The sequence below is a fragment of the Bicyclus anynana genome, chromosome 20, assembly GCF_947172395.1.
Source record: "Bicyclus anynana chromosome 20, ilBicAnyn1.1, whole genome shotgun sequence".
Classification (NCBI taxonomy): domain Eukaryota; kingdom Metazoa; phylum Arthropoda; class Insecta; order Lepidoptera; family Nymphalidae; genus Bicyclus; species Bicyclus anynana.
Genome location: NC_069102.1, coordinates 12,297,846 through 12,325,329, shown reverse-complemented (window position 1 = coordinate 12,325,329; position 27,484 = coordinate 12,297,846). Strand labels below are relative to the sequence as shown.

Here is a 27,484-nt window from a genome sequence, read left to right as displayed (position 1 = left end):
ATAGGCGTGAGATAGGGGTACGGATGGGATAGGGGTTGGAAAGGGATAGGGTACGGGGAGGGTAGGGGTAGGATGGGGGTAGGGTGTAGGTAAGGTAGGGGTAGGGTAGGGGTAGGTTTGGGGTAAGGTAGGGGTAGGGTGGGGGTAGGGGTAGGGTAGAGTAGGGTTAGGGTAGATGTAGGGGTTGGGTAGGGTAGGGTTGGGGTAGTGGTAGGGTAGGGTAGGGGTAGTAGTAAAGTTGACATCGAAATTTACGCGGACGAAGTCGCGGGCGTCCGCTAGTATAATGTATATAACGAAATTATGAAACCTAACAATAATTAACTTTAACCTTAATGTTTCACTAACGGTGTGCCTAGTGGGAGTTTTCAATATTTTTATACCGTTACGTTGACGTTTACGCAAAATATGGAATTGAAACAGTTGTGCAGTAGTGCCACTAGATGGTGCCGTTTCAATTCCTTAGAAATTCGCGTTTACGTTACGTGACGGTAACAGTATCAAACTGCCACTAGGTCCTCTGATCCCTGAATCGAAAAGTAACCATTGACAAACTCACCATTTTTTTAAAATTTCTATGTTCTAAAATCTTAAAAAAAAATGTTATTGAAAATTTAATATTACAATTTTGTCGACATTTTGTACGTCAAAATAGCTTCCTAGTAGTAGAGTCTCTGAGCTAAACCGCGGACAGGCAGACAGACAGTAGACAAACGGACATGGCGAAACTATAAGTGTTCCTTGTTGACTCTACGGAACCCTAAAAATGAGTTTTTGGCTTTTGTGCGGACTTAGACAATAGCCAGCCGCCATATATAAATGTTTTTCAAAATGCTGTTTCTGATTAACATCTTTATAGTTTGACAGAGAAAAATAAAAAAATATAATAAATATTTGTGTGTTAAACTCTTTTTAAATTTTTTATATATGCCTTTTATATTGATATGAAAATGGCTGTCTAACATTAGATAGCCACCACCACTAAAATCAATTTAATTTTAATTTAATTAATATGAGGTTGAAATTTAATAGTCGCGTACACCCTACCATATGTAGGTTTTGAGACAACTTTTAGGGTGTCAATATACAAATATTTACAGACCTACAGCCGGGTATCCCGAATTCCGAGGTGAACTTACTATAATGACTGGAGTATTACTTACCCAGCGCCGGACCGAGGTAAATTTTAGAATGGAGCGAGATCCAATAATGGCGCCTTTCCTGTTTGCTCCCCTAACATTATATACTAGGGACGTTTGAAAAGTTCGTAGCCTTAACGTATATCGGAATGTCATACATTTTTAACCGACTTCAAAAAAAGGAGGAGGTTTCTCAATTCGACCGTTCGATTTCGATTCAATTCAAGCCGTTTAAATCATGAAGATTTTAACTGGATTTTCAGACACGGTTTTAATTAACACAGCACTAACTTTGTACCGCCTTTAAACTGATCAGAAGGTAGCAGATACGATGTTATGTGTCGCTTTTAATTTAATGGAAACTTTTTTATGATTTTGAGGTCGGTTGTTTTTTTTATTATTTTTTTTTAATTACCATTCTATTACTCATGTTAAAGCTAGATTATTCAATATATAGCTATATTAATAGAATAAAATTTCATGCATTCATTTGCATTCGTTACGATCCCCACGCGATCCCGTTAAACAAATCGTGACTACTCGTATTTTTTAACATGAAAAAAAATCGAGTATCATAATTTTAACTTAATCACTGCAATGAAGAACTTGAAGAAGAAAGGTTTAGCAAAAAAATACATTCATGAAGTCATATTAGAAACTGAAGGTGAATTAGGGCCTTCGTATATATCGTGATAAAGTGAGTGACAAAATTCCAACGTGGTCGTAACAACGTCGAAAAAGACCAGGGTAGCGATAGACCGTCAACGTCGACCTCTGACGAAAAAATTTAAAAAAATTGTGACATGGTCATGTCTTATCGAAGATTGACTTTTAGGAAGATAGCTGAGACTATTGGCATCTCAACAGAAGGCAAACATCACATAATCGCCTTGGCTTCTTTGAGTTGAACAAATACGCGATCGACTGACGAATTTTCGCGACTGCTTGGAATTGTTTGAGGCAGATACTTTTTTGTATGTTTTGTGACCATGGTTAAAACCTGAGTATATTACTTTACTCCAGAAACAAAAGTACAGTCTAAAAAGTGGACACGACCAGTATCCAACGTTCCAAAAAGGCAGAAGCGGTTTTGCGTGTTGGAAAAGTAATGGCCTCAGTTTTTTGAGATTCGCGGGATGTAATTACAGTGGATTACTAAAAAAAGGCGTAAATATAAACTCTTCTTAATAGTGAAATCTGCTGCGATGTTTCAGAGGACAAATTAAAGAAAAATGGCCATGGTCATTGAGAAGAAAAGTTTTGTTTTATCAGGATAATTTGCGAGTTCACACGTTTGTTAAAAGCATAGCAGAAATTCATCAGTATAATTTAGAATTGTTACCTTACCACCATATTCATATGATCTAGTCGCGTCTCCATCAGACTTTTATCTATTTCTGAAGCTAGAAAAAACACTTATCAAGTTCAAAATTTTTGTGAAAGAGGTCTATGCATTTTCTAAGAGGCTTTAGGCTACGAACTTATGGATTATTTTAACCATACTCAGACCAATTGAAAATCAGGCACAATACCGTCTCTCGATCACGTAGCGCCCGGGTGCAATCATCACCCTAGCGCCCCCTAGTACTTATACAACCCGCGCGGCGAGTGGCGCTTGGGCGCCCCTGAGATCGCGACACCCGGGTGGAACGCACCCCCTGCACTATAGGTAAAGACTCTCTAGCTCACGTAGCGCCCGGGTGCAACCATCACCCTAGCGCCCCTTAGTACCTATAGAACCCGCGCGGCGAGTGGCGCTTGGGCGCCCCTGAGATCGCGACACCCGGGTATAACGCCCCCCTGCACTATAGGTAAAGACTCTCTAGCTCACGTAGCACCCGGGTACAATCATCACCCTAGCGCCCTCTAGTACCTATAGAACCCGCGCGGCGAGTGGCGCTTGGGCGCCCCTGAGATCGCGACACCCGGGTGTAACGCACCCCCTGCACTATAGGTAAAGACTCTCTAGCTCACGTAGCGCTCGGGTGCAATCATCACCCTAGCGCCCTCTATTACCGAAATATCGAAAAGAAATAAATTTCTTTTCGATCTTGTCTTTACCATTTCGGCGCCCCCTAGGATTTGGCGCCTGGAGCGACCGCTCCGTTCGCCGTATGGACGGTCCGGCCCTGTACTTACCTAGCTACATTTACCTACATACAGTTTTTGCCCTGGGTCCTATAGTTAAGTAGATATATAGGTTACTATTATTCAGACGGCAACATAATTTTCGGCTAATTTCGAAATAGGCCATAGGGAAATCTTTAAACCCCTGATTTATTGATATTATTGTGAGGTTCAAGTGATGTGGTAAAGTAGTCTCAATGAATGTAAACATACCCAGTAACAGCAAAGTCCGTGTAGCCATGTTGTCGTCTCAAATGATGGAATCCAACTGCTGCGTGACTTGAGGATCATTTTGTATGACGACGTTTTTTTTTAAATTTGTTTTAAAATGAATCGACGAAAACAGATAAGAAATACTTAATATCTGTTGTAACTAATGCCAATTGGATATAAATCTGTCCGTACATCATCATTCATCATTAACAACCCATATTCGGAACTCGGTTGAGCACGAGTCTCCTCTCAGAATGACAGGGTTTGGGCCAATACTCGACCACGCTGGCCCAATGCGGATGGGCAGACTTCACACACGTAGAGAATTAAGAAAATTCTTACGTAGGTATATATGCTGGTTTCCTCACGATGTTTTTCCTTCGCCGTTTGAAACGCGTAATATATTTAATTTCTTAATATTGTGTGATTCAGTCTACACTATTAAGAAATCATTCTATTCAATATTGGTCCCGACTTATTAATTTCCTTTTACACTTCTGGCACAGAAAACATAAGAACTCGATTTTTTTCTTTTCAGTTATTTAGTTAGTTTTCACTGTAAAACTGTGTTCAGAAAGGGTGAAATAACAACAAATATTGTATTAAAAATTTTTATTCAACGCGGTACGCTTAAGTCGCTAATAATATTACATTGACAATGTAATATTATTGTTATAATTGTGCGGTGAGGGGAACCTTAATTTTACAAGTATTGTTGTATTTTCTATTAGTTGTGTCGCCATTCGGTCGGCATCAACTGTTAAACTGTTTAAAATCTCCCAAACATTTAACAACTCCATCAGCAGATTAGAAGCACCCTGTTAGCACGAACGTTACATTACGTGTCACGTCGCTTCACGTGACACAGATGACGTCACGTGTCACGTCACGTGACACGCGACCTGCTAGTGCGAGTAAGTGCCCGCGAACAGCACCACGTCGTCCTGCAGGATGGCGAATAGGAAGGGATGGTCTGCCTTGAAGTGGATCGGCGGCGGTGATCGTGACCACGACGACGCTGTCACGGCTATAGGAAATACTAAAACACAAGAATATAAAATAATATAAATCGTTCTATCACCTATTCTATCTTAGAATTGTAATTGTCAGTCATAGCAAAGAAGAGTCTCTACTCTTTAGCCATAAAGATTAAATTTCTACAACCGCTATCAATCAATCAATATTCATTTATTTCAAGTAGACTTAGTTTACAAGCTCTTTCGAAACGTCAGGTAATAATGGTGATAATAATTAGTCGAAAACTTAAAATTAAAGTTACTAGGGTTCCAAAAGCGTTGCAAAGAAGGGCGCCTTGGTCCATGAAGAGCCCACAACAAACTATGTCTCTGACTCTGTTTTTGTCTCTTAAATCTTTTGGCATATATTTTTATTTTTTTTTGACGGCCGCGTGGCGCAGTGGGTAGTGAACCTGCTTTCTGCATCCACGGCCGTGGGTTCGATTCCCACAACTGGAAAATATTTGTGTGATGAGCATGGGTCTTTTCCAGTGTCTGTGTGTATTTATACATTATATAAGTATTTATATGTAGTATATAATTGTATATTAATATTATAATATCAACTATCTTAGCACACAACACAACTGTACTCTGTATGCTTACTTTGGGGCTAGTTAGTGATGTGTATTGTTTAAGTATATTTATTTATTTATTTATTTATTTAGTTTTCTTTGCACTGCAAATTAGACTACCTATTATTTAGGTAGTTTACTTTTTTGTAAAAACAAGGTATTGTTTATTAGGTTTCAGGAAATAACAACAAAAATATTTGTATTAAAAATGTTTATTTAACGCTAATAATATCACATTGACAATATCTATGTGGGTTGGGGAAAGAACCTTAATTTTACAATTGCATTTGTATTGTAAGTATGTATTTTTATTAGGTGTGTAAAACATATTGGGATTAACTGTTTTATAAAGAAGCATAAACACAATTTGACAAATCCATCGGCAGGTTAGAAGCACCGTGTTAGCACAAACGTTACGTGTCACGTTGCTTGACGTGACACACGTGACGTCACGTGTCACGTCGCTTCACATGACACGTGACGTGTTAGTGCGAGTAAGTACCCGTGAACAGCACCACGTCGTCATGCAGGATGGCGAACAGGAAGGGATGGTCCGCCTTGAAGTGGATCGGCGGCGGCGGACGAGAGTTTGATGACATAGGCACTGCTACCAGACCTTAAAATACAAAATGAAAGTCTTAAAACATACATAATTATAAATTTTCAACCACTGTTTCACCCCCTGTATACAAAAAGTAGCCTAGTTTGCCTTCAAGGTCTCATTTATCTCTTTAACAAAATTATAAATGTTAATGGTTTAAATGCAGTGGTAGCCTAGCGGATATGACCTCTGCCTTCGATTCCGGAGGGTGTGGGTTCAAATCCGGTCCGGGGTGTGCACCTCTAACTTTTCAGTTGTGTGCATTTTAAGAAATTAAATATCACGTGCCTCAAATGGTGAAGGAAAACATCGTGAGGAAACCTGCATACCTGAGGGTTTTTTTAATTCTCTGCGTGTGTGAAGTCTACCGCATTGGGTCAGCGTGGTGGACTATTGGCCTAACCCCTCTCATACTGAGAGACTCGAGCTCAGCAGTGAGCCGAATATGGGTTGCTAATGATAAATGGTTTACCCGTGGATAAGTAAGATAGACAGTTAAAAATTTAAATGAAAATTGATTGTTTTACCAAGTTTACGTAACTGATTGGGCCGGGATCTTCTGTTAAGTACTAGACCTGTCATGGATGTATCAGATGGTCCTCTTACTAAATACAATTCAAACAAAAAGACGGTTTCTACACGACATCGTGCCGGAACGCTAAATCGCTTTATGGTACGTCTTTCCCGGTAGGTTAATAACTAGATACGGCCGGAGCCTCCCACCAGCCAGACCTGGACCAATAGGGATGATGACAGTTTTTTAAATTGTATATAAATTAAGAGTATACTAATAGTAAAGCATTTTTGTTAAAGGAACAGGGTATCTGCGATCATTACTTTCGGAGCTACAGGGATTTAAAGGGTCAGATTTGCAGCACTACCGCGGATCCCTGAAAAATGCCCCATACAAAATGGCACGAACTAATGACGTCGTAGACAATGTAATGATCGTTAGATTTGTATGTGCGTTCAAACAAAACTACTAATATCTTTGTTATTAGTGCGTTTATATATTAAAAAATGTCACATTTAATGTAAGAAAGCTAAAACTGTATGAATTTTCATCTAATTATGATTAAAGATTTTTAATAGATTTTGAAATTTTATACTCTCATTTATTATGCAAATATCCAGACAATCTTCGCTTTTTATGTATAAATTAGTTAACATTGACCTTATTTACCCGAATGTATCATAAAAATCAATATATTCAAACCTAGTCATCATCCCCATTAACTAAACCTCAATCACAACCGGGGATTGAACCCAGGACTTGTCTTGTAATTCCACTGGGCATACCACTACGCCATGGGAATGACAGGTCTTGATCACGTGACCTGTCGATAGCAAATGTCATTCCATACATTTTTCTAGTTTTCGAAGCTTTAGCGATCGTAGAAAGAGAATTTGACGTGTCACTTAGGGGGCTGGCTATCTGTTAGATATTTACCAGTAAAGGCTCCAGCAGTGGCGCCCTCCTCATCCACCTTGATAAAAGCCTCTTGCAAACCACGTGACACAGCCACGCCTTGCTCCTTGATGATGCCAGCTGCTGACTCCTCGAAGATACGCGACACACCCACCTATTTAAAAAAATACCAATAAACTTGAGAAACTCCTCCTTTTTAAAGTCGGTTAAAAAATATCCTGTATCAGAGGGGGTTTTTAGATTTAATCGAAAGCAACAGAATAAAGGAGGATACCTTACATGTTGTTGAGTACTTTCAATAACTATGAGCTTAATATTGTAAATAAGTTTAGGGCAACCCAAAAATAACAGACTAAAGAATACCGGGTACCAAATTATGAAAATTTTTAGGTCGTACAAACTTAATATACTCAGAGGCACAATTATCCGCCCTCTTTAATATGACGCGAGTATATTAAAGTGCTTGTGAAGTTTGACCTAGTTTAGGTTAAACTGAATGACCTCAAAAGGACCTACGAGCCCCATAGCGGCATGGCGGTAAATAGGTGTTTCAAAATAATCGATTATTGAAAGTTTGTTACAATCGTAACTCCTCGAACTGTAGTTTGTTTTTTTTTTTATAATAAAACTAATGGACATTTTACAGTGGGCATTTTATGTGGGATTTCGGTTTAAGACGAAGAAAACTTCATGGTGTATAGGGTATTACGTTAGTAGGTAGATTAAATTAAACAAAACAAATGTTCCTCACCTTTGGCAGAAGTTCGTTAAGGTTCAGTTTAGATCTGATCTCAAATTTGGGCAAATCGAGGATCACTTCAGCGCCTGCTGGGTACATTTGAAATACATCCTGGAGGAGACCATTCTCTGCCGCCTTCTCGACCACAGCTTGGAGTCCATCGACATCCTTGGGCAGGACTATGATCATGCGGAACTTTGACTCTTTATACGGAAGTTCCACCAACTGTAAATAAAATAATGAATTCCAGACGGCCTCCGTGAAGAAAAAGACCATTGTGTTTTGAGGTCCATGCAAGAAGTCTATGTCCAGCAGTGGACATACATCGGCTGATAATAATGATGATGGTGATGATGATTTAAGGACAATGATTAACCCGTTATATTTTAGTAGATGATTAACCCGTTATATTTAGGCAGTAGATAACAGTCAGTGTTACATCAATAATTTAAGCTTAACCAGCGGCGCAGCGTACTTTGTGGTTAGAGGGGCCCTATATCAAAATTAGTTGAGGTGACCAAGGGTAAAGACACAAACATTTCTCACAAAAGAAAGAAAAATGCTTGTTTAAAATAAAATAAAAAAATAATGTGACAATGATTTAACCTATCCCCACCGGAAAGCGCATTATTGGTTGGCTGGTGGATCGAGACCGTTATGTTTGGAAGTCCATGCAAGTTGCCTATGTCCGGCAGTGGACGTCCATCGGCCGATAATGATAATAATAATGTAAGGTCAAAGATTAACACGTTACCTAGAGGTAGAGTATGTAATTCCTGTAAATACATACCCAGGCTCCCAACTCAGGGCTGTCGCGGTAGTGAAGAGACTGCTCGAGGTGCATCATGGGCTTCACCACGGTGGTGGATTTGTCCACGTGGAATTCTTTGTCTTTCGTCTCGCTAGCATTGAACGGCACGTGCCAATGGCCCTGAGAAACAAAGTTCAGTGTTATTTAAACTTATAATAAATCTGTAGTAGGTATTTCCAAAACAACTATCAAAGGGTGGTCTATACTGATGCCAAAAATGCAATTAGTAAAATTTTTGTATGTTCGTTAAAGAAATAAAAACTACTCGACGGATTTTAACGAAACTTGGTACAATTATTCTTCATACTCCTAGACAGGTTATAGTATACTTTTCATCATGCTATGATTAATAGGAGCAGAGCAGTGAAGGGAAATGTTGGGAAAACGGGAAAAGTTACCCTATTTTTACAGGGATACTACAGTAAGGGCTGAATTAAAAAGGTCTAGTGGCAAACGTAGTCGCGGGCGTCCGCTAGTCTCTACTAATATTATAAAGAGCTAAAGTTTGTGAGGGGTAATCTCTGGATCTGCTGAACAGATTTTAAAAACTCTTGTACCATAGAAAGCCACGTTTTTTACGTATGTCATAGGTAATATTTTATATACGTATTGCCATGGAAAACAGGATTACGTGGGTGAAACTTCGGGGCGTCTGCGACTTCGATACCTTGATGGGCAGTAGAATCTAATATGTAGGTATTTGAGTTTTAAAACTAGATTCAGATGATATAAAAGTAGCTATACATAAAGAAAATGATGCTTCTGATCTGTGGATACTAGGCTTCTAACAAGAATATGCATTATACATTCAAATTGTACAAAACGGAAAATCCCTTGTCCGAAACAGGTTCCTCAAGATAGCCAGTAAATAATTGCATCTCTTAAGGGCACTGCTTCTATTCTTCCCATTATCTATATATATTATATATATTATGCGTGTGCTAGGCAGCCAATGGTAAAACGGATGAGGAGTTTCCTCGGAGGAGGGAAAGTGTTACCTGGAAGTAGATGACGTTGAGCAGAGCCACAGCAGAAGCGGGGTCGATGTCACTTTCTGAGACGGGGTTGGAGATCTTTCCATCTGTGTTCCTTGAAGCCTGAAACCAAACCAGATGAAAACATCAAAATGGCACCTATTAGGAAACGTTCAAGAATCATCAATCAATACATATACCTATATCTATGTCTTTATATCTATACTAATAATAAAACTGTAACAGGTTAAATTTTGTAAATTGAAGATATTTTGAAAATTTTTGTTGGTGAGCATTATATAATGAATACTATAATCTATACGATATTTATTTTTTTGATTTTTTGTCTGATTTTCTTGGCCGGGCATCACTCTGAAACTACTGAATGAATTCAAATGAAACTTGGCACGGTTTAAGACCATAATACGGAGAAGGCTATAGGATACTTATTATTGCGAAAATAAAATGAGAAAGGGGTGAAATAGGGGTTGAAAGTTTGTATGGAAAATCCTTCATTTTTAGAGTTACAGTTTTAAAAATTAAATATATCACAAAAAAATACGTGATTCACGAATTTTTAAAATTAAGTGATGAAATAGGGGTTGAAACACAAAATTTTGAACAGGTGATTTCCACTCGGACGAAGTCGCGGGCGTCCGCTAGTACTGAAATACAATTGAAGTGTCTGTCTGTGATTCCAAGATAACTATGTTTTTTCAAGTGATTAAAGTTATTTACACGACACTAAAACACAGTCAAGCTTTTATTTAAATTTGTGTGTATCTGTTTGTCCGGGGCTAATCTCTGGAACGGCTGATTGGTTTAAGTCATTAAATTCAATAGTATTTTAATAATATTGTCAGAGTAAAAATAAATATTGTTGTTGTTATTAATATTTTGACGGCCTCCGTGGCGCAGTGGTATGCGCGGTGGATTTACAAGACGGAGGTCCTGGGTTCGATCCCCGGCTGGGCAGATTAAGATTTTCTTAATTTGTCTAGGTCTGGCTGGTGGGAGGCTTCGGCCGTGGCTAGTTACCACCCTACCGGCAAAGACGTACCGCCAAGCGATTTAGCGTTCCGGTACGATGCCGTGTAGAAACCGAAAGGGGTGAGGATTTTCATCCTCCTCCTAACAAGTTAGCCCGCTTCCATCTTAGACTGCATCATCGCTTACCATCAGGTGAGATAGTAGTCAAGGGCTAACTTGTAAAGAATATAAAAAAAAAAAAAATAATAATATATATCTCGGCCAGTAGGTAACAGTCCGTATTACATCAATAATTTAAGGTTAACCAGCGGCGTAGCGTGCTTTTGGGTTATAGACTGGCAAGTTCGTAGATGACACTCCCATGATATGCGGGCGACTGGGGGAAAAACTGCTCGGGTGTGAAATTGTGCGTGCGGGAAAGTGAGGTGCATCAGTCGTGGGTTTTTCATTCATCGCTACCCGCCCCCCGGCCCGCGCGGATTATCGGGAGAGTTACAACCGAAGTTGCCAAGCTATAGAGGCGAATGTATCAAAATTAGTTGAGGCCCAGGGTGAAGACGAAAAGGTTTCCCACAAAATAAACAAAAATGCTTGCTTTAAATAAATATAACAGTGATTTAACCTATCTAGGATGTTTCCATTTTTTGGCTGAACCCGAGAAAGAATATTGCTTTTTTGAATTTTGTCATTTCTGAAGTAAAACTCTATAAGCAATTTTTTATGTTTTTTTTTTGTCGGGAAGCACCAGATTAAGTAACATTGTGGATCACCTATATTTTTCTAATTTTTGGTTTCACACGTAAGGGGCCTGTAGTCCGGGGCCCCGTATCATTGGTACGGCTGATACGGCGGTACCTACGCCCCTGAGGTTAACCTACGATAAACTATTGTTTATAAGAAATCAAAACAAAGCTCTTATCTTACGTTTAATTATTACTATCACCATTTTTTTAATGATCGCGATTGCCTAGAATATAATAATTTCTAGAAGATAGGTGTTGCAGGTAGGTATAAGTTAGCCCGCTTCCATCTTAGATTGCATCATCACTTACTATCAGATTGCAGTCAAGGGCTAACTTGTAAAGAATAAAAAAGCGCATTACATGGCTGCGGCATAACTTTGGCGAGAAATACCAAAAAGCTATATTTAAAAAAAAATACTTACCCATTCGTTAATAGCATCAGCAGCTGCTTTAGTGTCCTCAAAGTTGATGTTGTCGACTTCGCTGTGGAAGGAGCGCGCTGTCTTGAGGAACTGATCCTGCAAACTGTACTTGTCGGAGACCAGCACTTTGTTGCACAGAGTCAGGAACTTGCGGTCCATAGAGCTGAACCGGTCGCTCATATCGATGTAGTTGTTCTTGAGCTGTGGATTTAATATGAGTGATCACTCACCACGAATAAGCACACTACACAACTTATTCGTAGAGAAACTTTCATTATGGTATAATGACAATGGTAATTAATCAAATTATGATAGCGTGATACAATTTTATCCAAACTACTAGTAGCGCCATCTAGAATGGCGATTCGGCAACTAAATTTATATATAAAGCGCCCATCCAACTTTTATGAAGGAAATAGACGTTTCCACATCTCAATCCCTGGAGCTTTGACCGGAAAGCGCTTCCTTGACATTTGACGTCCTCTCGGGTGCAGTTGTTGGTGATATGGTCCTCAACGTCAACAGGGAGGTTCTGGATTCGGAGGATTTTGTATTGTCTAAATTGGCTCCGGTCTGGTCTGATGGCAGGTATCGGCTGCGGTTAATTATCACCCTAATTTCAAGGAAACTGTGTACTTCATGCACTGTGGAGGATTTATGAAGGTCCAATCCACAGGGCGTACACGCGTAAATAAAACACGTAATTTTTGACAATTATGTAGAAGGTGCGATCGCTTCAAGCTTCGGGAGCGAAGTGCTTAATTGATATATGGAGCGCTGAATTATATAGCATTTGAAGCGTCCGCATTCCCTTATATTTATTGCAGTAATAGTAAAACACAAAACGTTACTTGCCACTGCAGCCAAGCGATTCTCTGGGCTATGTCAATGACTTTGGTTGTAGTGTAGCTACTGCGATGCTACACAGGCTGTCCGATAAAGGATTCCTTCAATTTCTGCCTATGCACGTTCGTAATATACAAAGACTAGCTGACGCCGCGCGGTTTCACCCGTGTGGTTCCCGTTGCCGTAGGAATACTGGGATAATATATAGCCTCTAGCCTTCCTCGATAAATGGGCTATCTAACACTGAAAGAATTTTTCAAATAGGACCAGTAGTTCTTGAGATTAGCACGTTCAATCAAACAAACAAACTCTTCAGCTTTATAATATTAGTATAGATTTTTGACCGTCTCCGGAAAATCGTTAAAAATAGTTGGAATATATTCCAGCTTTCGCTTACCATACCCATTTAAGAAGTTGGGTAGGTTTTTTTTATTCTTTACAAGTTAGCCCTTGACTACAATCTCACCTGATGGTAAGTGATGATGCAGTCTAAGATGGAAGCGGACTAACTTGTTAGGAGGAGAATGAGAATCCATACTCCTTTTCAGTTTCTACACGACATCGTACCGGAACGCTAAATTTCTTGGCGGTACGTCTTTGTCGGTAGGGTGGTAACTAGCCACAGCCGAAGCCTCCCACCAGCCAGACCTGGACCAATTAAGAAAATCTCAATCAACCCAGCCGGGGATCGAACCCAGGACCTCCGTTTAGTAAATCCACCGCACATATCACTGCGCCACGAAGGTCGTCAAAAGTACATGCATTTTAAAGTTTTGGAACTTCTTAACTGTTTATTGTATAAAACTTCCCTCCCTTATGTTTTGTTATGACATATAAAGAAAGGTACTCACCAGTCCATATTCAGATGCTCCAAGGCTCTTTACGATCTCTTCTCTGTTCTTCCCTTCAGCTCCGCTCGCGTAGAGCGCCAGCAGGGTCTGTATCCCCAGAGGCGATGTCACCACGTTCTTCTCTGTTGCAGATTTGTAGGTTTCCTGTTGGCAGGTATTTCAACTTCATCATCAGCATATTTAACGGCCTAGTGTAGGACCCGGACCATTGGCGTATATAGGATTATTTCTTGGGCCTGGGCTGGGCGTGGGTTGGCCCTAGAGTAGGCCTACATATCACTGAACAGTCGACACTCAATATAAAAATATCGTTAGCAACAGTTACTAGCTGAAAAACCTCTCTTATCAACTTCGATGATGAAAAGCATTGGAGGTTAAAAAATAGCCTCAATAGCTCAACGGGGGGGTTGTAGATCGATCCCCGCCCCGTTGGTCTATTGTCGTACCCACTCCTAGCAGTATTTCCCGATTAGTTGGAGGGGAATGGAAATATTGGTCATATAATAAAAAGATATGGCAAATATTCTTTATAAACTATGCAAATGTACTTCAAATGTTCTTTTGACGGCCTCCGTGGCGCAGTGGATTTACAAGACGGAGGTCCTGGGTTCGATCCTCGGCTGGGCCGATTGAGGTTTTCTCAATTGGTCCAGGTCTGGCTGGTGGGAGGCTTCGGCCGTGGCTAGTTACCACCCTACCAACAAAGACGTACCGCCAAGCGATTTAGCGTTCCGGTACGATGTCGTGTAGAAACCGATAGGGGTGTGGATTTTCATCTTCCTCCTAACACGTTAGCCCGTTTCCATCTTAGATTGCATCATCACTTACCATCAGGTGAGATTGTAATCAAGGGCTAAATTGTAAAGAATAAAAAAAATAAAAATAAAAAAAATTAACATACCTTGAGAAGTTTCATAGAGGCGACGTCCACTGAGTCGCCGAGGGCCGTTCTCGTGTACTGCGGAAACACGAGGTCGTCGAAGTATTGGGGGTAAGACTGCACGGCGGCCATTGCGACTTGAAAACAAATACAACTGTTTAATGTAGAACGAGACTTGCCTCATGCCATGTTACGAGACAAGCTACCTTTTATAAAGGCTGAGGATTCTACATGTTAACCACTCACCATCCAATAAACCCACATGCCTGCAGCGATAACGGCTTACCATCCGATAAAACTGATCGTGTGTTGTTCGCGATCGGCTGAAAGTTTGTCAGCCCATATTCCTACTTATTGCTAGCCATTCACCCTTCAATAACATACACACACGATCAGTTTTATTGGATGTCAAGCCATTAGCGCTGCAGGCATGTGGGCTTATTGGATTTTGAGTGGTTTGCATTTGGCTGAAAGTTTTTCCATGTTCCTAGTACAGGTACCAAAACCCTATTTTAACGAAACTTTCACTGGTAGATATATGATGATGTAGATATAGGTGATACAGCTACATAGGCTACTTATTATCCCGGAAAAACGGCAAAACCGATTTTGACGAAACTTTCACTGGAAGACATACTTAGGAGGTCATATAGCAACATCTTTTTATCCCGGAAAAATACATGGTATCCGCGAGATTTGCAAAAAACTGAATTGTACGAACTCGCAAGCGTCTAATATTAGTAAATGATGGACATCGTTAAACAGGCGGAAAAACAATGGAAGCTATTACCTACCTAGCTAATTGTTAATTAATATGAATTGGGAGTCTACCTAATTAACGTTATGTGAATACAGTTACAGATCTTTTTTTAACAACTAAAAATAAAATTCTGAAGTACTTACTAAATAGTTTTATGACGAAAAAAGTATTTTACGGAACCCTCAATATAAATAAATAAAAACACTTATACAATACACACATCACTACTTAGCCCCAAAATAAGCTTAAAACCTGTGATATTTATGCTCATAACTACTGACTGACTGACTTATCCGTTTTTTTTATAAAACTGAAATGGAACTGTTACTAAGGAGTAAATGAATGTAAACATTAATTAAACATACCCAGTAAAATCAGAATCCGTGTAGCCATGTTGTCGTCTCAAATGATCGAATCCAACTGAGCCGTGAACTTGAGATTCACCTTATAAAACGATGCTTTAGTTTAATTTGTTTTGAAATTAATCGACATACGTAGATAAGAAATTCTTTGAAATTCTCAATTCAGATGTTATTGGTAGTTAGTTAAATCTGTTCGGATACATAAATAACACTTATTCATAATTTATATCTTAGGGATAACGAAACTCATACGATAAGTATGATAACTCCTATATAACGGAAAATTAATTTTCCCAGTTATGGACTAAGCCTGCGATCCTTTTTTTGACGGCCTCCGTGGCGCAGTGGTATGCGCGATTGATTTACAGGACGGTGGTCCTGGGTTCAATCCCCGGCTGGGCCGATTGAGGTTTTCTTAATTGGTCCAGGTCTAGCTGGTCGAAGGCTTCGGCAGTGGCTAGTTACCACCCTACCGGTAAAGATGTACCGCGAAGCGATTTAGTGTTTTAGTAAGATGTCGTGTAGAAACCGAAAGGATTTTCATCCTACTTCTAACAAGCTAGCCCACTTCCATCTTAGATTGCATCATTACTTACCATCAGGTGAGATTGTAGTCAAGGGCTAACTTGTAAATAATGAAAAAAACATTTCATTTTAGAAAGGCTGAAAATCAGCCAATACTTCTGTAATAAGTGACAATAGGTACCTAAAAAAGCCGTGGTAGCCCAGTGGATATGGCCTTTGCCTCCGATTCCGGAGGGTGAGGGTTCGAATCCGGTCCAGGGCATGCACCTCCAACTTTTCAGTTGTGTGCATTATAAGAAATTAAACGTCACGTGTCTCAACGGTGAAGGAAAACATCATAATTCATAATTCATAATTCTTTATTTGCAAATTGTTAAATACAGATCTTGATATAAATGTTGGCATACAATTTGCTACAAAATAGCATGCAAATTTAAAAATAATCTTATAACTAAATTACATTGTCTATAATACACTATAATTATTGAAATTTACTTAATGACTATGATGTTAAAATTATTAATTTATTATTATGTCCGTTATACGTTATTATTGTTTGTCAGTTAAATAGTCTTTGATAGTGTAATACCGTTTTTTAACAATAGTTTAGCAGATTTTGTTTTTCCTCCGTTCTTTATCTGAATATTTAAATAGGTGTTTATGTAATTTGACAAATACTAAAACCTCGTAAATGTATAAACATGGACAGGTTAGAACTTTAAATTTATCAAAATATGGCTTGCAGGAATCTGTGGGCTTCAAACGGCATATGGATCGTATACATTTCTTTTGGGCTTTAAATACTCTGTCTCGGTCATAAGAATTACCCCAGAAAATAATTCCATATCGTATAGTAGCTGTTACGTAGGCATTGTACGCTACAATTACTGCTGACTGGTTAACTACCTTGGACAACATATATAATGCATATGAAAATCGGCTTAGCTTTAAACATAAATTGTCTATGTGTTTCCTCCAATTAAGACTGTCATCAATATCGAGACCTAAAAATTTAGTATGTGTTGTTTCGGAATTTTTTTTACCTAAATAATTAATGTCTAATTGTAATTTATTACGTCTATTTGCATATGTCATAATTTTTGTTTTGTCAAGATTAATAATTAAATTGTTACATGTCAACCAATTAATAACATCGTGAGCAAACCTGCATACCAGAGAATTTCCTTAATTCTCTGCGTGTGTGAAGCCTGCCAATTCGCATTGGGCCAGCGTGGTTTAGGCCAATAGTCCACAAATAATTTTCAAAATCAATTCAGCATATTTTATTTCATTTGTCGATCTTAAAATGTTTTTTAAATCAAGCTGTATACACCTATAAGTGGCTGGGCACATTGTCCACGATCATTGTGTACTTTTTTAACCGACTTCCAAAAAGGAGGAGGTTCTACGTTCGGCTGTATGTATGTTTTTTTTATACATGTACTGTGTACTAGCTGTAGGTGTGTCAAATAAAATAAAAATAAAAATAAAAAAGATCCATAGATTACCCATTACATCACCACAAACTTTACCTTTTAATAATAATCGTATAGATACGCTATGTGCAATATTAAAGACAAAAATCTATTTACCGTAACGAATCGCGAATGGAATATTTTTAGCAGACTGCACGTTATATTTTATTTTACGAGTTGATATCTGGCGGCTCAGCTTGCTTGACCCCTGCTTTACTTGTATTGCGGATTTCATCATCATCATCATCATCATCATTAATAAACAACCCTATTCGGCTCACTCCTGAGCTCAAGTCTCCTCTCAGAATGAGAGTGGTTTAGCCAATAGTCCATTGCGGATTTACCTACCTCCATAATAGTATTCTCGTCAATATTTATATTTATCTACATAGGTAAAACCAATTGAATAGTAGATACAGTTCTCAGAACTATCGACGTTAAACGTTCTGCGAATACTACTTTTCGATATCTACATCCCAGACATCAGTGGCATGCACCTCATAGATCCAAATATGCACTGCATACCCTAATGGCTCATTACGAACCTAGATTGAGGAAGGAATTCTCTATTTTGTGTGATTTGTACATACACGGCATACCCTAGTTAAACGTTGCACGCCACTGCCAGACAGGCATGGGTCTGTAGCCAAGTTACGCATAAATTCTGTTTCTACAAACGCTAACGCTTTCGAAAACCAATTAAATATAAATTAGCTATCGATAGGTCACGTGAGCAACCTATCAATCGGATTTAAGCGTAGCTTATGTGCTTCGTATTCTGTCTTCCCATATTTTTTTTTAATTTTCGAAGCGTTTGTAAAAAGAGAGAGCCACACAAGGCAAGGAGTCTTTTTACAGATCGGAGACTATTCACGGATACTCTTTAAAAAATCGTAGAAAAATAACCAATAGCTATAATATTACTGGCAACAAATAATTCTTAAAAATACAGAATTTGGCGGTAAGCAGCAAAACTGTGCTGTAACTAAAATGATAGTGTCCACCCGCGATTTCGTCCGCCCTTAGACTAAACACGGCCGGGCCTGCCCTCCCACTGATTCGGCTCGTATACTACAAAGTCGGGTGAGCCATGGAAGGTGTTGGATTGTCCCGAGTCCCGACCCTGTCGCACAATCTGTTTTTACCGGACGTAGGTATACCTACTAACTGTAAACTACCTCCCTGCCAAATTTTGAGTTATATATGAGCTCGTGGTTCCCGTTCCCGTAGGATTACCGGAATAATGCATAGTATTTGTTGATAAATGGGCTATCTAACACTGAAAGAATTTTTCAAATCGGACCAGTAGATCCTGAGATTAGCGCGTTCAAACAAGCAATCAAACAAACTCTTCAGCTTTATAATATTAGTACCTATAGACTATAGATTTGAGAAGTGAACGAACTAATCCATATAAGTATTATTACGAATAATCCTAAAACCAATAAAACCTGATCAGCCGTCAGCCGTGTGTGTCACTGTCCAAGCGTCCGATCAAAGACACTTTATTTTTTTCTATTTTTTATTTATGTTTTACCGTCGTAGGTAGTTCCAGTTTCATTAGAGTTCTTTGACTCGTCTCCCGTCTCCGTATATTGCACGGTATATTGTGAGTTAGGTCATGTCGCAGTGAATATTTATAATTTTTTCCTTGTTTTTTCCAAGGTTTTTACAACGCATGAACCCTTTTAACCGAATTCTAGAAAAGGAGGAGGTTCTCAACGTTTTTTTTATTAATAATTATAATTAATTTCGAAAATTCTTTTTTTGTTGTTCGAAAGAGTATACTTTCAGATCAGTCCCATTTCATTTTCATGAAAATCGGTTTAGTAATTTTGTGTTATAATCAAAATAACTGATATCCGTCTTTGAAGTCGGTTCCATTTTTATGGTAAAAAGATTATCTATGTAATAAGAGCATTATTTTCTCGAACGCCAACACAGTCATTGCCAAATTATTTTGTTTGTTTTTCATTAAACTTCACAGACTAATAAAAAAGGATTAATAATAATTTCGATTGATTCGATCGATACTTCACGTGGTTTGTTTACCGCATAGTATCTATACTAATATTATAAAGAGGTAAAGTTTGTAAGTTTGTAAGTTTGTCACATTTTTTAAATGGGGTATTCTTCGGAACTACTGGTCCGATTTCAAAAATTCTTTCACCAGTAGAATGCTACATTATCGGGGAGTGCTATAGGCTATATTTTATATTAGTATGATATATATTCGCCGAGTTAACACAGTTTTTGTCATACAGGTCGGACCGAAAATCCTCTTAAGCAGACTTATTCGCATGCGCTGCCTTAAGCATTGAGAAAAATTGAAATTAATGTATGGAGGCTTTATGTATCTTTAAAAGTTCTACAAAAAAGTCCGCGACACCATATATCTATCTTCTATATATTAGAAGATATAGTACCTTTTGTGTTTTAAAAATTATTAATTTTACATACTTAGGTTTGCGTCATTATTTATGCTACTTAACTTAAATCCTTATCAAAATAAATTATTTAATAATCACAAGGATATTAGGGAGATAAGATTTGCCCTTTATAGTATGTTAATTAGTTAAATAGTTTTGGAGATAATACAAAATTTCTAAAAGACGCAGAAATTCCGCTACATGACGCCCCGCGCTTTTAATTACGTAGTTCCCGTTCCTGTGTGAATATGGGAATCAAACATAGCCTATGACACTCGCAAATAACATAGCTTTCTATTGGTAAAACAATCTTTCAAATCGGTCCAGTAGATTCAAAGATTAAAATTTTAGCATAGAAGTCTCTATTTTCCTTTGTCATCGCACCACGCTCATAGGGCTGGACCGATTTTGCTAAGGGTAGGGGTAAGGTAGGGAAGGTATAGGGTAGGGTAGGGTAGGGTACAGGTAGGGTAGGGGTAAAGGTAGGGTAGGGGTAGGGTGGGGTAGGGCAGGGTAGGGCATTAGCATAGGGTAGGGGAGTGTATGCCTAGGTTAGGGATAGGGTAGGGGTAGGGTAGGGGTAGGGTAGGGGTAGGGTAGGGGTAGGGTAGGGGTAGGGTAGGGGTAGGGTAGGGGTAGGGTAGGGGTAGGGTAGGGGTAGGGTAGGGGTAGGGTAGGGGTAGGGCCTACCCCTATCCTAGGGGTAGGGAAAGGGAAGATTACGGGTAGGGTAGGGTACGGGTAGGGTAGGGGTAGGATACAGTTAGAGTACGGGTAAGGTAGGAGTAGGGTAGAGGTAGGAGATCGATACTGAAGCCTATTTTTTATTTTTTATCTGTTTGCCTTTTTTTTGACCGGGCATCACGCTGAAACTATAGAATAAATTCAAATGATACTTAAGACGATTTGAGACCAAATTAATAAAACTTGCAAAATATAATGTGAAATAGGGGTTGAAAGTTGACATCGATTTTTACGCGGACGAAGTCGCGGGCGTTCGCTAGTCATATAATAAATTAAGTCAACCATGAGGGCCATGATAATCCAGTGGACATGACCTCTGCCTTGTTCGGACGGCGTAGGTTCGAATCCGGTTCGGGGCATGCACTTTTCAGTGTGCACTTTATGAAATTAAATATCACGGTGAAGGAGAAATGTTTGTATAGATCACCCTACCAAGTCAGCGCGCTACATTGTTCTAGAATATTAGAACAGTAAGATGTGATTTAGCCATACTTAACAACAAATCTACGCTTCTATAAATAGGCACAAAAAACGGTGATTAATATTCGTGTAGTCCGTTACGTCTTTGGTAACTCCTTCTTTTAATTTAGTGATAACTGGTTCTGTAGGTACACAAGTCGAGGAAAAATTAACTCGCGTCCTGCCATCCAATATCGTTAGAATGAAAGGAAAAATACAAACAATACCTCATTCGACGCGAAATAAAATTCTGAGAAAGGCGTAAGTTGTTACTTATTTTTAACCGACTTCAAAAAAGGAGGAGGTACTCAATTCGTCTGTGTGTTTTTTTTTGTATGTTTGTTACCTGATTACTCGAAGACGCCTGGACCGATTTGAATAATTCTTTATTTGTTTGAAAGGGTATGTGGTCCTGAGGTGGTCCCATTGTCACCATTTCAGGATCTGATATTGGGATCCTGGAGAAATTGAGGGAAACTTTCAAAAATCGTAGGGGCAACTACAGCGTTTTATATTTTTTCCATTAGCCACTTTAAAAAACTACAACTGAATAAAGGTCTGGAGTCGATCTGATGATGGAGCCGAATGACACACGAGGGAACTCTTTAACGGTTTATAACCTTGTGTTTGGGCTTGATTGATTTGTGTTGACGAGTACTTTCCACCTAGATGGATTGTGACTGTCATTAGGTGTCTGATGATGAAGACGAAGGACAAGTACTGAAACTCCTCAACGGTTAACAACGGTTAACAGTAGATACCTTATTTGATTAGTTTGTATTTATGAGAACATTCCACCTAGATAGGTTATCATTGTCAATAGGGGTCTGACGATGGAGACTAATGACAGGTACTGGAACTCCTAAACAGAAATGTAACATGATTTTAGAACTTGTCTGAGATTTATAATCTTTTCCTGTTTCTGACTTCTTTAGTTAAATTTGACGTCTGTGCTGGTCAACGACAAGGACAACGTCAACGTCAAAAAAGTTGATTTGACGTCTGTAATAGGGTCGGATTAAAGAGGCAGGGTTCCCAACTTAGGGGTTTTCCCCCCAGATTTAGGGGGCAAATAAGTGAAATGGGATTTTTTTAGAGGTCTGAAATTTTTAGGGGTATTTTCAGGGATTTTTTGACTCTTTAATATTTTTAAATTGATGATAATTTTAATATTTCTTTCTTGGCCTAGCGACTTATAACTACATATAATACGTTATTCTACAACCACTCTGAGGTAATTGGAGACAATTTCCATCGAATAAAAAAAATTGGTAAATTTATTCATTGTCAATATGTATGATTTCAAAAAATCTGAATCTTCAGATAAAGACGTAGTATTTTATCTGTATTAAATATAGACTTTTGAAACATATGACAGCATATTATTTCTAAATTATTATGAATTTATATTTTTTAGGGGGACAACTCAATAATTAAGGCGATTTTAGGGGTTTTTAACACCAACTTTAGGGATAAATATTTTGGAGAGTTGGTAACACTGTAAAGAGGTCTAAGGACAGACAAAGTATCAGGCGTCCGCTAGTTTTTTTTATGTTGTAATTTTTTAAGAATTGATTTTAAAGTCGAAACTCGAAAATAACCAAAATCAAAATCCAAATTACCAAACCAAATGTGAAACCGAAACAAACAAAATTGTATTTATTTGCATTAGATCAATGAAAAGAATGGCTTCCTTCAGAAAATATATCGGTAAGTTCTAACCTAACCTAAAACATTTTTGAAATTATAACTACTGGATAGATACGGAATGGACTTGCCTTAACCATAGTTTATATTTCAGTGAGAATACGGGGATAAAATATAGCATAAAACATTCACAAAGAACGTGGCTTTCTAGTGATAAAATAATATTCAAAATCGGCTCAGTAGATCCAGAGATTACAATACCACAAAATTTACCTCTCTAACTATAATATTAGTATATAGAGACCGTTTCACCCACGTAGTTCACGTTCCCGTGGGAATATAGCCTCTGACACTCCCAAATAACGTCGCTTTCTACTTGAACTTTATATGCATTTTCAGTAAGTCTGAAAATCAGCCAACATTTACTTCTTAAACCTGTAAAACCCTAGGGGTAGGGTACAAGTAGAGTAGGGATAGGGAAGAAGTGCACATAAGTTAAAGCGAAGCTTGTCTGCAGTATTAGATTAGATTTAGATAAACTTCTCAAATCAATTTTAACATCATTAAAACTAGTTTTTTTTTGTAGATATTGGTGCAAACCTAACTGATGAGATGTATCAAGGAGTTTACCATGGTTCAAAGAAACATGAACCTGATTTAGACAAGGTTTTAAGTCGCAGCTGGGCGGGTGGATTGGAAAAAATGATAATAACTGGAGGCAGTCTAGTGGACAGCAAGAGGGCCATTGAACTTGCAAATACAAGTTGTATGTGTTTTTATGAGTTGATTTTATGTTCTTGTTTTATCTTGTCTATAATGACAATACCTTTTTTTTCTTTTACCTCTATGGCACAGTTGGTAGTGCTATCGTTCTCATCAGAGCAAAGATGTACACATACAGCCAAGTGATTTAACATTCTGGTATGATGTTGTATAGAGACAGAAATAATACAGGCACAGGTAGAAGATACTTGAGCCTCTGCGAATAAACTCTATTTCATTTTCGACTGCATTATCACTTAACATCAGGTGTGAATAGTAAAAACCTACCCAGTCTTTGATGGGTTAACTTATTTTAATATACATATAGATATAGAGCATTCTTTAGACATTCCATCTCTTGCTTCATCAGCATGCTCTTTCAATTTGATGTAAACAATTTCTTAGAGTGCTATAATGGTACTTTTGTAAAACATGAAATTGTAATTTCTAGAGTATATTATAATTTTCAGCTCAATTATTTTCTACCGTAGGATGCCATCCAACAAGGTGCAATGATTTTGTGGAAAATCCTGACTTATATCTAAAAGGGTTGAAAGATTTGATCGAGGAGAACAGAGATAAGGTGGTTGCTATTGGAGAATGTGGCTTGGATTACGAAAGATTGCATTTTTGTGAAAAGGAAACACAATTAAAGTAAGATATAATAGATATTTCTGTCATATTTTTACTAGACTACAAGTGCCAACAAAATTGATACAAAAAAATATTCATCCTCAGACATTGAAAATTCATGACTATCTAGCTATTAAAATACAGCTTTTACATCTTCTATTCAGACACATAGACTTGGCTTGGCTTGGCTAAATCATTCTCACTTAAATCATTTTAGGCGTTTTCCATAGAAGATTTTATTTTTCTTCTTCCTCAATGCAGCTGCAATAATGAACAGGCTTGACTTTGTTTTTTAAATGACACTGAGTTAAAAAATAACAGCAATATGCCTACCTTGTACAAAAGTGAATAAATATTATGAACTAATTATAAATGGCTATTTGGCTAGTCTTTACGCCATAGATTTAGGTGCAAGCTCGGAGTTTTTTTCTACCATGCAATGGACCTGGTACCTGCACAGTGAATCCATAGATTGCTAAGATATTTGTCTCTCAATAGTCTTCTCCTGTCTCAGAATACTGTCCAATACAGTTTTGTCTTCATCTGTACTCTCGAGAGTAGATGAGAAAGAGGAGATTTGATAGAGACATATAAGATTTTAAACAATTATGATAATGTAGAGGAGTTAAAAGTATTATTTACTAGAAAGTGTAACCCTAAATTAAGAGGTTATAATAACAAACTCAGATGCCAAAGAGCTTCCCCTAAGCCCTTTCAACACTTCCTCAGTAACAGAATAGTTAAATTGTGGAATAAACTGCATATAGAGAGAGAGACGAATATCTTAGCATTCCATGGATTCACCGTGCAGGTGCCGGGTCCATCGCATGGTTATATATAAATATACGTAAATAATAATATCTTCTAGATATTTTGAATACCAGTTGCAATTAAGTGGGGAATACAACCTACCCTTGTTCCTGCACTGCCGGGCTGCTGCTGATGATCTAGTTGAGATCTTGAGCAGGAATAAGATGCACATAACTGGTGGAGTGGTGCATTCCTTTGATGGAACTCAGGAGGCTATGGAGAAGATTCTAGAACTTGACTTATATATTGGTATAAATGGATGGTAAGTTAAGTGCATGTGGGTTATGGTTTTTATAACACATTTTTTTTAATGCACAACAGTTTATAATTTTTTTTGGAACAGGCCCTGATTATAGAAGAAGTGGATTATCTTTGACTGGTGGTATAAAACAAATATGTGTCAATAACATAATTATCTCATGAAGAGAAATGAAAACTTAATGCAAAAAAAGATTTTATTATAATAGGTATATCACTAGCATGTCAAAACTATGGTGAACAAAAGCTGCTAATTGCCTTGATTTCATTAAGAAAAGTTTAAAGTTATTTAAATAAATAATACCTAAATATTCTATTTCAATGTAGAGTTGTGTGTTCAGGAACTGTTAAATCTTTATACACATAAATACATAATGGACTTAAATGCAAAATTTTGTAGGCATGTAACATAATTACTGTAGTATAAAATATTGTTGACAAAAGCAATATTTTAGATAGTACAGTTGTTGATTATATTGTGGTGCCTTCAAGTGTACTATAAAAATAAGTAATTGTTGAAAAAGTTGTATGAAGAAATAAAAAGTAATAGTAAAAATAACACCAGAATGCAAAATGCGAGTGGTATTTTTTCCTTCCTAGTCTAAAAACGAAATTAATTGTTAAGATACCTATATAAAATATACATAGTGCAATTCTTGTTAGTGTATAGACTAGTCTCGAACCTGTACAGGGCCCTTAGTCATGAGTTTTCCAGTTATAACTCTTGGTTGTTTGTTACAGTTCACTCAGAACAAAAGAGAACTTGGATGTAGCATCTAAAATACCACAGGACAGGCTTATGATAGAGACTGACTGTCCGTGGTGCGAGGTGAAGCCGACCCACCCAGGATATGCCCATGTCATAACCAAGTTCCCCTCTGTGAAGAAAGAAAAGTACTCTGTGGAATCTGACAATCAAGTAAAAGGCAGAAACGAACCAGTGAATATTGTGTAAGTAATCACAGCCAATCTCAATAAAATATTATTATAAACTAGCGGACGCCCGCGACTTCGTCTGCGTGGAATTTAGTTTTTCACAAATCTCTCGGGAACCATGGATTTTTCTGTGCCATAATATATCTCAATACCAAATTTCAGCTAATTCGGTTCAATAGTCGAGGCATCGTACCGGAACGCTTAATCGCTTGGCGGTACGTATTTGCCGGTAGGGTGGTAACTAGCCACGGCCGAAGCCGCCCACCAGCCGTACCTGGACCAATTAAGAACTTCTTAATCGGCCCAGCCGGGGATCAAACCCAGGACATCCGGCTGGTAAATCCACCACTGCGCCACGGAGGCCGTCAAAATCCGTGTTTCACCAATATACATTTATATATACTCAGAGGCACAATTATCCGCCCACTTTAATATACTCGCGTCATATTAAAGTGGGCGGATAATAGTGCATCTGAGTATATTTGTATCGTATTGCCCTTATTTCTTTTTCAGGCAAGTTTTGGAAATACTAGCAGCAATCAGGAAAGAAAACATAGATGAATTGGCTGAGGCCATTTACAATAACACCAACAAATTGTTCTTTAAAAATAAGGCTTAAATTTAATTCTTTAATAATTATATTAATAAATAAATTATATTAACTTATTTATCTTTGATTTCAAAAAATAACTTCAGCAGATAACTTCTTTTTTTACTTGATTTTTGTCAAGAAATCCTTCTTTTACTCTGATTTATTCATAAAACAGTTTTGTTATTGATAATAACCACCACAAAACAGGAAGAGGGTTTTGTAGACAAAAGTAATATGAAGAGAGAAAAGTAATATTCAATATTCCACTGTTTTATGGCGGGGGTTGTTAATAATAGCCACAAAACAGTTTGGTTATTGTTAACTAGTAGATTATATACAAATTCCGGAGGGTGTGGGTTCGAATCCGGTCCGGGGCATGCACCTCCAACTTTTCAATTGTGTTCATTTTAAGAAATTAAATATCACTTGTCTCAAACGGTGAAGGAAAAACATCGTGAGGAAATCTGCATACCAAAGAATTTTCGTAACTCTCTGCTTATGTGAAGTCTGCCAATCCGCATTGGGCCAGCGTGGTGGACTATTGGCCTAACCCCTCTCATTCTGAGAGGAGACTCGAGCTCAGCAGTGAGCCGATTATGGGTTGATCAAATCAAAAAAAAATTAGCAGATCGGCTCCTATATGTGGACTCGTCAACACCTTGAAGTTATGGGAAATACTCCCGTATAATGGAATCAAATTGTATAAAGATTTAGTAGGGGTTGAGTTAAACTCATG

General features: G+C 38.0%; 2 protein-coding genes across 2 annotated transcripts; one reads left to right on the top strand and one right to left on the bottom strand.

The window, feature by feature from the left end:
- Positions 1-5,266: 5,266 nt before the first annotated feature.
- Positions 5,267-15,638, bottom strand: LOC112042943 (antichymotrypsin-1). The gene is made up of 9 exons (XM_052887885.1): positions 15,482-15,638; positions 14,378-14,493; positions 13,477-13,620; positions 11,780-11,980; positions 9,649-9,747; positions 8,630-8,770; positions 7,852-8,064; positions 7,122-7,254; positions 5,267-5,686 (listed from the first exon to the last, which is right to left on the bottom strand). Exons 1-9 carry the CDS (start codon positions 15,507-15,509, stop codon positions 5,556-5,558), a joined length of 1,206 nt encoding a protein of 401 aa, XP_052743845.1. The 5' UTR covers positions 15,510-15,638; the 3' UTR covers positions 5,267-5,555.
- Positions 15,639-22,662: 7,024 nt separating this feature from the next.
- LOC112042951 (deoxyribonuclease TATDN1) lies at positions 22,663-26,812 on the top strand. Its single transcript, XM_024078180.2, has 6 exons — positions 22,663-22,820; positions 23,344-23,523; positions 23,990-24,173; positions 25,021-25,224; positions 25,962-26,171; positions 26,670-26,812. Exons 1-6 carry the CDS (start codon positions 22,787-22,789, stop codon positions 26,773-26,775), a joined length of 918 nt encoding a protein of 305 aa, XP_023933948.2. The 5' UTR covers positions 22,663-22,786; the 3' UTR covers positions 26,776-26,812.
- The last annotated feature ends 672 nt before the right edge of the window (positions 26,813-27,484 follow it).